Below are 14,051 nucleotides of genomic sequence, written 5' to 3' on the forward strand. Positions count from 1 at the left end.
CAAAGTGCTTACTGCCATACATGCCTTCTGCCAACACTGTAATCCTCTGTGTTGGCCAGCTCTCTTTCATTTGTACATGTACTGATTGTTGGGCAGTGTGATACAGAAAGATACTCAGTGTCTGCTCCAGGGAGGAAATGTGGCTCATCCCTACCCAGATAGAGGCAAGTCCCCGGCCATCACAAGGCTCCGAAATCACACTAGGCTCATTTAAAGGGTTCACCTTTATTAGGGAAACAAAGGTTGGACTTAAATTAAAATTGAATGAAATATATTACACACATGATTATTTACAATGTTATTTGCTTATCACAAGCATTAATGTATAAGAATTGAATTATTATTGTGTCTATAGTGTCCATATATAACATAGCTTTGTACAGGGAATATTTAATAATTCACATCAGTTCCTGCCCCATTGGAGTTTGCATTGTAAAAACCCCTATCCCACACACACAGTAACACTCTCACAGGGTCCAAGTTGGGCTGCAGCCAGAGAAAACCCAGTATGTATTTGGAGTATGGGAGAAAACTTGAGAACATGGATGAAATCCATGCAAACACAGGGGGAACATACAAGCTTCACACAGAGAAGCTGTTGGAACCCATGGCTGCAGTGCTAACCAAGGAGTATGTCACAGTTGTTTTTAGTAATTGTCTACACCTCAAATTTATTGAGTAGTTTAATGTAACGTAGTAGTTTAATGTAATGTAAATTACTATGTCTGAAAATGCAATAAACTAGTGGTGAGTTAATGTACTTTAGGCAAAAGTTTCTACTTTAATCCATGTGTCCAGTGACCTAAAATTCAGTGTACTAGTGAGTGACTGGGTGTTAACGGTATCACTTCTGACAAGCGATGGGGCGTCCTTGGCATCCAGAAGAGAGTGTCCTAGGAGTGTTACCCCTGCTCTGGTCTGAGGTGACTTTGGGCTTGTTTCTGTTGCTCAAAGATAAGGTGGCTCCATATCAATGCTGGTCATAGATTCCATCTGTTCTCGTTCCTACCTTCCCCTTTTTTTATTACTGTGTTTTGCCCACCAGCTACTTTCAGTGCACAAGAACTTGCTTGTTATGTCAAGAACAAGATTGATAAGATCCAAAAGGAAATGGTATGCTCTCCCTCTGCAGCAACCTGCTCAATTAATTCCCTGAACCCCATGGCACCTTTTGTGATCCCTCAAATGAAGATGAAGTATATATACTCTTCTCATTTTCCTACCTTACTGCCTCCCCTCTTGATCATATACCCTTACATATCAGCATAGCTCTGTCTTGTGTGCTCATCCCAACCTTAACTAAAATCTGTAATCTCTCTCTACTGGTAGCTTTCCATCAAGCATGCAGTAATTCTGACACTTACTTTCTCTCAAATTACTGTTCCATCTCCTAGCTCCCATGCCCCTCCAAACTACTTGAGAGACTTTCCTACACTAGCTTCACACACTTTCTTCACTCGCTCAACTTATTGGACTCACTTCAGCCGGCTTTCATTATCAACACTCCGCAGAGGCAGCACTGACTTGGAGAATGAGCTGATCACTGTAAAGGGTATGCAATCGGGAAGCCGACTGCCTAAATACCGGCAGCCGGCTTCCCGACTGTCATATCCCGGCAAGGGTGAAATGCCGGGCGTCTAGATGTTGACGCCCGGCATTTCCCCGACGCCGGGAGACCTGACGCCCGGCATCCCGATCGTAGTGATGCCCAGCGCCGTGAGCGGACAGCCGCGGGGGGGATGGTTAGGTTTAGGGCTCCCCGGGGGGGACTTAGGCACTTGGGGGGGAGGTTAGGGTTAGGCACCCCTAAGGAGGATTAGGGTTAGGGGGGTTAGGTTAGGTTAGACAATACTTACCTATCCACCATCGGGATTTCCAGCGCTGTCGGGCTTCCGCTGCCAGGATCTCTGCTGATGTCGGGCTGCCGGGAATCGAACCGCCGGCCATGCGGCCGGTGGTATTTCATACCAATTCCCTGTAAAGTCTAAAGACCATTACTCACTTCTGTGCTGCATTTGACACTGTTGACCACTCTCTTCTCATACAAACACTACAATCCCTAGGCCTTCAGTACACATTGCCTATTTCAGAAATGTACGCAAACCCAATGGTCTCTGCTAATCTTAGATGTTTTTGGGTCTGCGCATGCACAGAAGCCGCACTATGCATGTGCAGATCTGGGGCTGCGATGTCGCCCGCAGTGCCCCAAACGCCAGCAACGTTGGCTACTAGCGGTTGTGGGCAGAACAGAAGGTGTTATAGAAAACAGAGTGTCGGCCTCGTTTCTATACATGCTAAAGCTAGTGGTTGCATCCTTCACTGGCTTCAGCAGCTTGAATTTCACAGTCATCCTGAGTAACATGAGGGTTGCCCAGATCACCGATGGCCACGCAGATGATTCGATACTGCGTCTTTGATGCTGGTAACGAAGAATTGGCACTCTAAGTCATCTCAATGCAAACTATGTTGTATTGGTCAAACGATTTCTGGGTAACAACCCGTCCTGATGTTGGGGTAGTTACCCTGAAAACATTTGACCAATACAACGTCTTTTGCATTGAACTGACTGAGTGCCAATTCTTCGATACCAATATATATAGATTAAATATATATATATTAATCTATCTATATCCATAACTTCATTAGTGACAACTCATTGACACGCAATCCTTCTTCATGACAATCTTGATATTAATATGCTGTCACTACAAATAGTAATAACTGAAATACGGATAAAACTGTTTTATGACTCTCTAATGATCATTTGCTAAACTGCAGCACAGTGGTAATGTCTTGGTATAAATGTTTTTGGCCAGGCGATAGAGTTAACCTGTATATGGTTATATCTCATGAAAAGTAAGAACTTTCCGTTGTTTCTTTCCTGCTTTTTGTCCCTGTTTACAAAATGGTGATGCACATTGCTTAGTGTTCACTATTGTAATGCTGATTCTACAGAAATTTGGAGGGAGATGTCGCCATTCGGAGTTCAGCAGCTGTATACACATACTGCAAGTCACGAGGATTGTTTGCTGGAATATCTTTGGAAGGGTCTGGTTTGATTGAAAGAAAAGAAACCAATCGCAAGTAAGTGCGGGCTTTGCCTGTGGTGGGATGCGCAATTGGGCGTCATGGCACTAATATAAGCACCCGTCTTAATTCTAATTGGAAAGGTAGGTACCTGGTGAGTTTCACAGACCTTATCTGCCCTAACTTAAGAGGCCCATTTATCAACGTGTTTTCTCATACACAGCGAGTTTTAAACCTTGTTGCATATGATAAATGGCGCTCCAACCAATCAGCTCCCAACTGTCATTTTTCAAATGGATGACAGGTAGGAGCTGATTGGCTGGAGCACCATTATCATACACAACAAGTTTTAAAACTCGTTGCATATAATAAAACGCGTTGATAAATGGGTCCCTTACTTATTTAAGTGTATGTGTTGCCGACTCAGAGAGGGGCCAATCATTTTGTGGGTGGAATGGATATTCAATTCACTTGGAACCAGTAATGCCACTGAGACCTGGAGCACTTTATGGCTCATCCCTCAGTGATGTCACTAGTTCATAATGACCTAATAGCCTAAATATTGTTGCATTCCACAAACTTGCTGCCTATACTGGGAATAAGAACCACTTTTTTAACGGTCAGTGGTCAGCAGAGGAATGCTTCTGGCTTACACTGTATTTTATATCATGCACTCCCAGCTCTATCAACTGCTTATTATTCTGAAATACAGTTTCTTAATGCTTCAGAATTCTACAGTGTTTAATTCAACCCTTGGGAAGTATATATAAATGAATAACAAATTTTCCTTTTAGAGAGTTACGCAGAGACCAGTATTTTTATATTATATGCAGCAAAATAAATACAATGCATTTTCCACAGGTTACCAGTAACGCAACCCTTGTCGATCCAGGCACTAGTTTTTCTCCCTCCATACGTTCGATAGTCCCTGGTGTTTTTACTGTACCCAGGAATTTGTTCACAATCTGTTCCAAGTGCAAATACCAATAGCTATTGATGCTGACAGGATGTCTCTCCTGCTGTCTCTTCCCACTTCTTCTCAGGGTTAGCTGTCACAGTCCATTGCTGGGTACAAGAGGATAAGGGGGCTAATCCCTCCTAAAGGTAATCAGTCCTCAATTAGATCTTAGCATGCCAGGGTTTCAAATATCTTTTATTTTATTGTATCTTGAGGTTTTAATAGATCAACATCCAAGCCACGTATAGATCAAAACAAAAGTGTCCATACGTTATTACAATAGCTGCCTTCACTTATATTTAGTTACTAAACTCTACATGCATCTTTGATGGATGAATAATGTATACTGCTTTCACTTGTACAATCCTCAGCCTTTACTGTCCAGAGCATCCTGGATCATTTTAAGTGGACAGTGCTGTATACTGTGAGAATAAGAAATCTCCGTATGTCGGAGTGTTACACTTTGTCTACTCATGTGAGGTATAACAGACTCATTGTTTTCAGAGGCTCTAAAGTCCCTTTGAGATAAGGTTGGGTGTATGGTTTATGCATGGGCTAGGGTAAGGATCTTTGTTAGGGCTGGTGATCATACATTTGGCAAGACCATGCCGAGGGTAGTGCGACTGGTTCTACTGCCCGGGGCACAAGGCAAGGTCGCTGTCCTGATGACACCTGTTTCCAGATTTAGGGTGCTTAGAGGGGCACCCCACTGCCCGTAAAGGAGCCCAGCTTCCTGCTCCCAACCTCCAATACTGTGATATAATGAAGTCACGTGTCTGGGGGTGGAAGGCGACGACGATCAGCTCAGGTAGTGCCCCGGTATGGCACTGGTACAAAGCAGGACCTCACTTATTCATTAGCATGTTTTTTTGCCTGTAGTTTTTGCCACGCAAGCACACTACATGCATTTGAAGTAATTGCTGTGCAGCAATGCAACTGTTTTTGAATTCTTGTGTTCCCAGGGATGATGTTGGGACTGGTGGAAGCTGGACGGGCGTATGTATATATAGCTCCTTTGCATGAGGTGTGGACTAAAACTGGTTGTGCGGATATTCTCGGCTGAGATTGGTAACTTACATATCGGAGTGGATTCAGGAATGCTGGTATGCCGGGCTGAGACCAGTTATGCTATTATGCCATGCTGGGACCAGCCAGCTTGGACACCGGCTGGGGACGGTTATGCTGGATCTGGTGCTATAGGGTTTAGCCAAGCTGGAATTGGTACTGCATAGGTTAACCAAGCGGGAACTGGTGCTGCAAGGGATAACCAAGCTGGATTGGTATTGCAGGGGTTAATCAAGCTGGAACTGGTGCTGCAGGGGTTAATAGGATCAGGAGAAGATCTCTCAGGGAACAGCTGGACGCAGGGTATGTCCAACATTGCACTGCAATTTGTGAGTGCATCAGTAAGGCCTTTTAAACCACTTGCTGCACTGGGATTGGCAGCTTTCGATCACATGATCCTGTTGCACGATCGGTTGTTTGATGGCCAGCTGACCTACTCCAAGATGGCTGCGTCCAGTGCACAGAACTGGAGGGAAAAGTACTGGAGACAAAGCGGGCCTGAACTCTGGAGCACTGTGCAACTGTCATAGAGCTGCAGGGATGCCCAGACCCCTGTTGGAAGAAAGGCACCCATCTTACAGGTAAATGATGGGGAGCCATCTGCTGAGTCCTGACAGCAACATGTCTAACTGATCTGTATCCAGTAAAGAGAATGGAAATAACGGGTGTCCAATGGTGACAGAGAGATGATAGGCTTATCTGACTTATTCTTTAGGTCCACAAGGTTCCTCATATCAAAATGATGGATATAGCTTAATTATGTTCTTTCGGATCTCAGAAAAAGGAATACCAAATTGTGTTCCTGATTTACACGTGCATGCTAATGCATTCGCAGAGTCACAGCGGTGGTGATATGCATATACGCTATTTCAGCCTTCCCCTTGTGTACTCATGTGCGCCAGACAGTGCAAGCCCTGAGACGCCCACTTTCAATGCTGTGTACAGTGCAGATCTGCCGGTGGTTTCAAATGCGCCACCACCGTGATCACCATCGACACTTACGAATCCATATGGCTGGCACTGTGTCTCCTTCTGAACTTTTCTAACCATGGCCTCTGTGGCTGAGAACACGGCCACGTTCACTGACTCGTCCACGACACGCCCATGAGAGGAGTGGAAAGCCATGGACGTTCACTTCATGCTGCCTCCCAGTCACCTCCCATGACTGAGATGGGAGCGATCCCATACGCAGCAGCATTCTCAGCGTACAATCAGTGGTATGTATGCACCGTAAGGGTTTCCAGGACATTTTGCGCATGCGCAGTAGCAAATCGCTTAACTACACAAACATCGGCACCTCGTCTACCTCTAAATCAGGCCTTGTATATAGTGTAATTTATAATGCTTTTACAACAGTGTACAATTGCATATAAATGAGAGCTGTATTTTAAGAAAAACTAGCATCTCTCCTGCCTCAACGGTATAGCAAGGAGAGGCAGACCAGTGCTCACTTCATGTTCTTACGCATTTTGGCTCTGTAACCTCAGCAAAAGTTTAGTTGCACTACAAATTTGTGGTCATATATATATTTTTTTTTTGCCCGGAGCCTAACCCTGACCTCTCCCCTCCCATAGCCTAACGCTACCTCACCCCTGGCGCTTAAACCTAAGTCGTCCCGTCCCCGCCACTGGTACTTACCTTTCCCCAGTGTCCTTACGATCGGGATGTTGTCTGCCGGGATCCCGACATCGGCATCCAGAGTCATGTCGGGATTTCGGCGCCGGTGCGATCAGGATTCCGATGCCGAAATTCCGGCAGGCGGCATCCTGCTTGTCAGGATCTTAACCGCATCCCAAATGTAACAAGTCTTTGTAATTTTCTTCTCAATTTCTTGATTTATTCAGGAAGTCTGTGAACAGGCAAAATAATTAATATGATGAGCTTGGAAGCTCTGCCTAACAATCCTTTCACTTGGATTCTTTGCTGTCCAAGCCAATGAGCATTACAGATGAACTAGATAGATTCCATAAAGGTTGGCTACCTATTCAGCAATACAGATACGCTGTCTTTGCTTTATCTTAATGTATATTTTCCTAAGCTTGCATAATTATATATTTCTAGTAATGATACATTGTAAGTTTATTATTATTATTATTTATTTTGGAGCACAAGAAGTCTTTTTAATGATGAAGATCATCTCTGTCTTCCAGATAAGCTTTATGTAGCAGCACTTCACTATTTGGACGTCCTCCTTCCTTATTTTGCTCCACATTTTATTATTATGATTGTAGATGTGTAATTTGCCACCGTGTTCTCCATCGTCAGATAGTGTTGAAAACAGGAGATGCATAAAACAGGGACATATAAGGCAGTGATCACACTGAGCGAAAAAAAATTGTGGGTCCCAGGAACTCCTCACTGTAAAGAATTGAGGTCCTACTTTACTGTTTCTGGTTCTCAACACTTATTATGGGGGGTGAGGGCTGTCTGCAGTTGGAACAGTGCTGGGGGCAGGTAGCAGTTGGGGTAGAAGGGGTTAAGGGCAAGCAGCAGTAGGGGTAGAGCTAGGGGTTGAGACAGCGAGAAGTGGGGGTAGAGCAGGTAAGGGTGGGCAGTGAGGGAGTAAGTGCAAACAGCAGTTGGGGCAGTGCTGGGGGCAAGGATGGAGCTAGGGACAGATAGTGCTGGGGGCAGGGGGGGGTAAGGGTAGAAATCAGCTGGTGCAGCATTGTGTCAAGAAGGGGGTTAGGGGCAGGCAGTACTGGGGGCAAAGGTAGATAGCAGTTGGGGAGGGACCGGGGGCAAGGAGGGGTTAGCAACGAGTAGTGCTGGGGTACGGAAGGGGGTAAGGGTAGATAGCAGCTTGGGCAGTACTGGGGGGCAAGGATTGGGTTAGGGGTAGGCAGTACTGGAGGTAGGGAGGGAGTAAGGTAGATAGCAGCTGGTGCTGGTCTTTGGGGGAAGAAGGAGGGGGTAAGGGTAGATAACAGCTGGGGCAAGGACGTGGTTAGGGACCGGCAGTACTGGGAGTTGGGAGTAGGTAAGAATTGATAGCAGCTGGGGGAAAAAGGGGGTTAAGCACAGACTGTGCTATGGGCAGTGCTACATTAAATTAAACTGCAGACTGATCCTCCCAGGATATACCAAGCTCAGTTAATATCTTCTATATAAGGCCTGCAGCGCTGCATTGCAGACACAGGGAACACACACTACTGCAGGGGGAGATGAACACTTCTACACACAATGGTATCACAATGAGCTCAGTAGTAGGCTAGTCTGCATGTGAACATCCCTACCATACAGGGTGAAAGCCTGCATACGCGTGACCGTCTCCCCAGGCACAGATGCCGGCCAGGGCAGTGTAGGCAGGCATGGGGTGTCATACTGGGTCGTTGCCCGTACACAGAGCACACATCATGAGGCAGTGATAGAGTGAGAGCTGCGCTCACCTCTGCGGAGGAGGAGGGTTGGCGGCACTGTGCTGGGTGAGTGGGGCCAGTCTCTGCCAGGTGCTGCAGCACAGGTACATGGTGCTGGTGGCGGCTCCCGGGGTCAGTGCGCCGTGCAGAGAATGCAGAGGCACCACTGGAAACTGACCTGGAGGAAATGGCAAAGCGGCGTGCTGCGCTGGCGTTCAGGGAGAGAGGGAGGGAGACATTGCAGGCTGCGATTGGCTGGGGAAACACTAAAGGCAGCGAACAATTGGCTATGGTGCTGGTGCACAGAGCCCAATCATAGCACGTCCTGTGGGACCCGCACATCTTTTAAAGATGGGTCCTAGTTAGCCATTTTGGGGTAAAATAAGCAATATATTGCGTATTTGTGATCACTGTAAAGTACACAACATAACAGTAGAGAAAATGCTGGACAGGCCCTGCTCACAGAGCTTACATTCTAAATTAGACTGGGTACAGCAGAAACGAGAGGACTAATTGTGAGCCAGAGTGGAGATTGGGACAGATTTGGAGGTGTAACACAACTGTAAAAGTTATTGGGTAACCTTTTTTTTTTATAGATTTTCCTAATATTCCAGCAATCATTATTCAGATGTGTCACAGGGTTAGTGTGTACCAGTTTCCTTTATATAACATGGGAGCCCTATTTTTTAATTTTGTGATGCCACCAACTTGGGTTGAAGAATACTTTCATGAATACGGAACGTATGTTACTGTACATGTGCATCTTTACCTAATTCCACTGTGAAGTTGGTGCTTGCTATGCACACTTGCCAACAGGAATGCGAGAAATCCTATTGAGAAATACTGAAATATAATATTAATAAAGGCATGTGTTGTGAATTTTATAAATATTTTTAAAATTTGGAAAAAGCTCTTCTCTAATAGACCTTGACGTCTGCACATGGCGTTATCAACAGTCTTCCTTGTGTGCTTGTATCCGTGGTGCAGCAAGCTGTGCCACAGTGTCACAGTCCACTAGTTTGGTAATCCATTATGGAATAATGTACGTAAATCCTGGCTTAATGAATCCCAGGCTGCATCATAGATCATACATCATTTACATTTTTACTTTCTCAGAATATTTTGCATACACATTCTAGGTGTCATGCTGGGTTTTTCACATAAAACTACCACAAACTATTAAATGTCATACCTTCCCCAAAAAATACAGACCTGCTTGTCATTTCTTCTATTTCACAGCTATCAGGTTGCTCAGTATTATTATTATGGCATGTCTTTTGGACATTTATCTTTTATAGCTGTGACACTATAATTGCCTTTCTTGCAGATTTTATTGTCAGGAGGACATCCGGGCATTTGAGATTTTGTTTGGTGAGGTTCCCCGACCTGCTCAAGCTGAAGAACTGTACGAAATTCTTGACTCTTTCACTGAAAAATATGAAAATGAGGGACAGCGTATTAACATGAGAAAAATGTCCAGAGAGCAAAAGAAGGTGGGATATGAGTTGTTGCATATGGCTATGAACTTAGACGTTTCTGTTGTTAAAATTCCAGTTATCGTATTGAATGGAGCTAATTGATTCGATCTGCCTCATGGTTAAAACATATTAAGGCGTTCTCACTCTCACTGGTAAGAGGATACAGGTGGAAAGAAGAGGACTCATTTTCCCATCTGTTTCACTAAACGTCTAACAGGGAATCTCTGTCTTCTAGTACAAGTTAATTTTTTAAAGATTTCTTCTCACCAGTGTCCAATGTGGTTTACATTCTGATGATTACTAATCTCCTGAAGAACTTTAGTGCTACAAAATCTTATCAAGAGCGAATAAGAAGCAATAGCTTTTACGATAAGGGTCTTTGATGTCTCTGTGGGAACAAGCTTTGCAGATGCACCAGAGCAAACAGCAGGCTTTCAGGTTTTTGAATGGTGATACACTTGAACATAAGTATGAGAAGTCATATGAAATGAGTCTTACAATACAATTCGAGTAATGTTAAACTTACCATTTTAGCAATAGGGAGCCTGATAAACTGAACTGTGTGAGAGCAATATGGTCGTACTAAACAGTGTGGATGCTTTAACTTTGATTCATATAGAGGTGTATTCAGTATCGTAATTTTCCCAAACTAGTTTAATAGGAGCCCGAGACCACTACGTACGTGCAGCTGTGGGACCCTGCTCGTTGCATGATTTATCTCCTCATCTGTTGCTTCCTCCTTGCTTCTGTTCCCCCACCCCTCACACCATGAGGGAATGTAATAGTCTCCGTTTCTTAAAAACTGGCGTCATCCTGCGAATTTCCAGCAGGTTTGAAGTCGCCGTATGTAATAGAATGCTCCGTACTGTATGTAATAGAATGCTCCATATGTAATTGAATGCGCGGTATGTAATTGAATGCACGTTATGTAATACAATGCTCGGCATGTAAAATAATTCTCTGTATGTAATAAAATGCACCATATGCAGCAAGTGCATCCTTATGAAGAGATCCATCTGACTCCGAATCAGCCCAAAGTCAGAGGTTCCCAAACGTGGTCCTCAAGGCTCCCCAACAGTTCAGGTTTTAGAGATTTTATTATTTATTTATTTATTTATTAACAGTTTCTTATATAGCGCAGCATATTCCGTTGCGCTTTAACAACATTAATAGAACAAAACTGGGTTGTAAGAGACAGACATAAAAGTAAGAGGGCCCTGCTCGCAAGCTTACAATCTATAGGGAAATAGGTGTTGATACACAAGGATAGGTGCTACATATATATGTATATATCAGTAAATTGGATTTACCCACCTGTGCTCAACCATGGATATCTCTAAAACCTGAACTGTTGGGGAGCCTTGAGGACCGTGTTTGGGAACCTCAGGGTTAAGTTAATGTCTAAGTTACAATAGAATGTTCCCCTAGGATATCTTTTAAATGGCCACGTGCTGTGTTCAGGTGGGTATGGGCGTTGAAAATTTCTTAGATGGTGAGGGCTGAATAAAGCACCCACATTTTCGTATGCTCTTGGGAAAGGTAGGTTAGTACATTTTGTAACCATAGTCACAGCAGGTCATTGAGAGAAGTCTCTTTACATATTAACACTACACTGCAAATAGATTGTCTATTTGTGTTTGATAAAAGCCTCCTTCTTTCTCATATACTGTATGTGTGTTTTCTTTTCTACTAACAGTTGGGAATAACATGTTATTTATATATATTCATTTGTTTTAAAGGCCAAAGAAATGTCATCAAAGTCAAGTAGACTGCGTTCTCACCCAGCTGGAAATGGTACAGAAGGTAAGTAGCAGGTTCTGTTTATACATAATGGCTGATGCTGTATGCTACACTACATGTACAACGACACAGGCACTGCGCTGTAATCACATATGACTAAATAAAATTTTCTTGTATACAATGGGACACACACTGTATAATAAAAATATTTTTACTTCTGAAAAATTAATACACACAATACAAACAATACATGAAACATGTAAAGACACTGGACATAAAAAAGGAAACAAATGGATGAATAGTAGCAGCATAAATATTTGTATCAGAAGGTAGATCTTCTATTAAGCATGTGTCTAATAATTAGAAACACATCCGTTCCATTGTATCACATCAAAAAATGGAATATTGCTGAATGTGTCTTTTGTACATATAGTTCAAAAATACTGCATTCTGACACCTGAAATGAGTAATTAGTATGGTTGTCTTTATCCTGTAGGTGTAAGAAATGGTATTAGGTCCTGCTGGCGTCCCAGCAATAATAGACTTAAGTAGAAACCAGGTGTAATATGAGACTTCTAGTATATTGTGAAGTCTCCCCGTAGGAGAGTGTGTCCGTCGGCACAGATGAAAGTTAAGCGGCAGACATGGAATATCCTTCTCTCCGTATGATTTGTATAGGAGAGAGTATGTCTTACCGCTATCGGCAGCTGGATGGTAGCGCTCTCCCAGACCAATGAAGTCACTACATGGCCAAAAATATGTGGACACCCAAATATGACAACCATATGTGCTTGTTGAACATTTAATTCTAGAACCACGGTCATTGATTTGGAGTTGATTGTCTCCCACGCCTATTGCTACAACAGTCTCTACTTCCATTAAGCCACACTATGCACCGATGTTGGGCGATAAAGGTGCATACACACGGTCAGCTTTGTTAGATCTGTCAGATGAACGATTTTACCAAAGATTTGAATGATTTGAACGATTTTTAACTACATTAAAATGACTGAAATCGTCCAAATCTGAAGGCAAACACATCAGATGTCAGATATTGTTATCCAACCTTCGGGAACGTGTATCGTTCATCGTTCAGGCATGTCAGATATGTCAGATTTTCCTTCAGATATGAACGATTTTTTAAATAGTTATCGTTCAGATCTGAAGAAAAATCTGACCGCGTGTATGCACCATTAGTCTGCATTCCTCCTACACCGAACTTTACAGGTTTATCCGTTAGGTTGCCAGATGATGACTTGTTACTCCCAGAGAATGCGTTTCCACTACTCCGGAGTCCAATGGTAGTGTACTGTACAACACTCCAGCTGATATTTGTAAGTGATCATGGTAATCTGAGGCTTGTGCGCAGCTGATTGACCATGTTAAACCAATCCATGAAGCTCCCGACAAACAGTTCTTGTGCTGACTTTGCTTCCAGAGGCAGTTTGGAACATGTTAGAGTTTTGCAACCAAGGACAGGCACTTTCAGCTCTCAGCAGTTACATTCTGTGCGCTTTTGTGGCCTTTGCTTCATAGCTAAGCTGTTAGTGCTTCAAAATGTTTCCGCTTCACAGCATTTACAGTTGACAGAGGCCTCTCTAGCAGAGCAGATTTTTGAGCTGACTTGATGGAAACGGGGCATACAGGAGAAATCTTGGTGTCCAGCACACTCATATTTTTGGCACCCCCCAATCCTCCCCTGTAGGTACAGGCTGATCGGCCATTGGCCAATCTCCCTTTGTCTCTCCAGCCTCATTCCCGCCTGTGTCTTTCAGCGTTACCCCCATGCCTCTCCAGCCTCATTCTCGCCTGTGTTGCTCCAGCCTCATCCTCGTCCATGCTATTCCAGCCCCATCCCCAATGTGTCTCTCGGGCGCCATCCCTATGCCTCCAGCCTCATCACCTTTATGTCTCTCTCTCTCTCTATCTAGTCTCAACACCCCTGTATTTCTGCCTCTGGTTCATCTCCTTTGTGTCTCTCAACCGCAGTGTTTCTTAGCGTAATCCCTCCCTATGTCTCTCATCTCCGTCTGAGTCTCTCAGCATTATCCCCCCATGTCTCTCCAGGCTCATACTCGCCTGTGTTGCTCCAGCCTCATCCCCGCCCTCAAGGCTCAATCTTACCCATGCTGCTCCAGCACCACCTCTGCCATGTCCAGCACTATCCCTGTGTCTCTCAATTTCATCTTCTCTCAGCCCCATCACTACCTGTGTATCTTAACCTTGTTCCCACTGTGTCTCTTCAGCACAACCCCTTGTGTCTCCCCGCCCTCAGGTCTTCAGTTACATCCTTCCCTTGTGTCACTTTATCTCCAGCCCCTCCAACCCCCGTTTCTCCCAACCCAGCACACACTTGCTGCCTGCTGTTCCTCTTCGCGGACGGCTCAGCTCCTCTCCAGTCCTGCGGCGCCAGCCACTGTACTC

The 14,051-nt window shown here is 44.3% G+C and overlaps 1 protein-coding gene across 1 annotated transcript in view; it reads left to right on the forward strand.

The window, feature by feature from the left end:
• SH3YL1 (SH3 and SYLF domain containing 1) overlaps window positions 1-14,051 on the forward strand; it is a 121,962-nt gene that overhangs the window by 77,870 nt on the left and 30,041 nt on the right. The window contains exons 6-8 of the mRNA XM_088448852.1: window positions 2,956-3,084; window positions 9,737-9,902; window positions 11,627-11,690. Of these exons, the coding sequence (XP_088304978.1) occupies window positions 2,956-3,084; window positions 9,737-9,902; window positions 11,627-11,690 (359 nt within the window). The remainder of the gene's footprint in view (window positions 1-2,955; window positions 3,085-9,736; window positions 9,903-11,626; window positions 11,691-14,051) is intronic.

The sequence above is a fragment of the Taudactylus pleione genome, unplaced genomic scaffold (genome assembly GCF_031769625.1).
Source record: "Taudactylus pleione unplaced genomic scaffold, aTauple2 ptg000468l, whole genome shotgun sequence".
Taxonomy (NCBI): domain Eukaryota; kingdom Metazoa; phylum Chordata; class Amphibia; order Anura; family Myobatrachidae; genus Taudactylus; species Taudactylus pleione.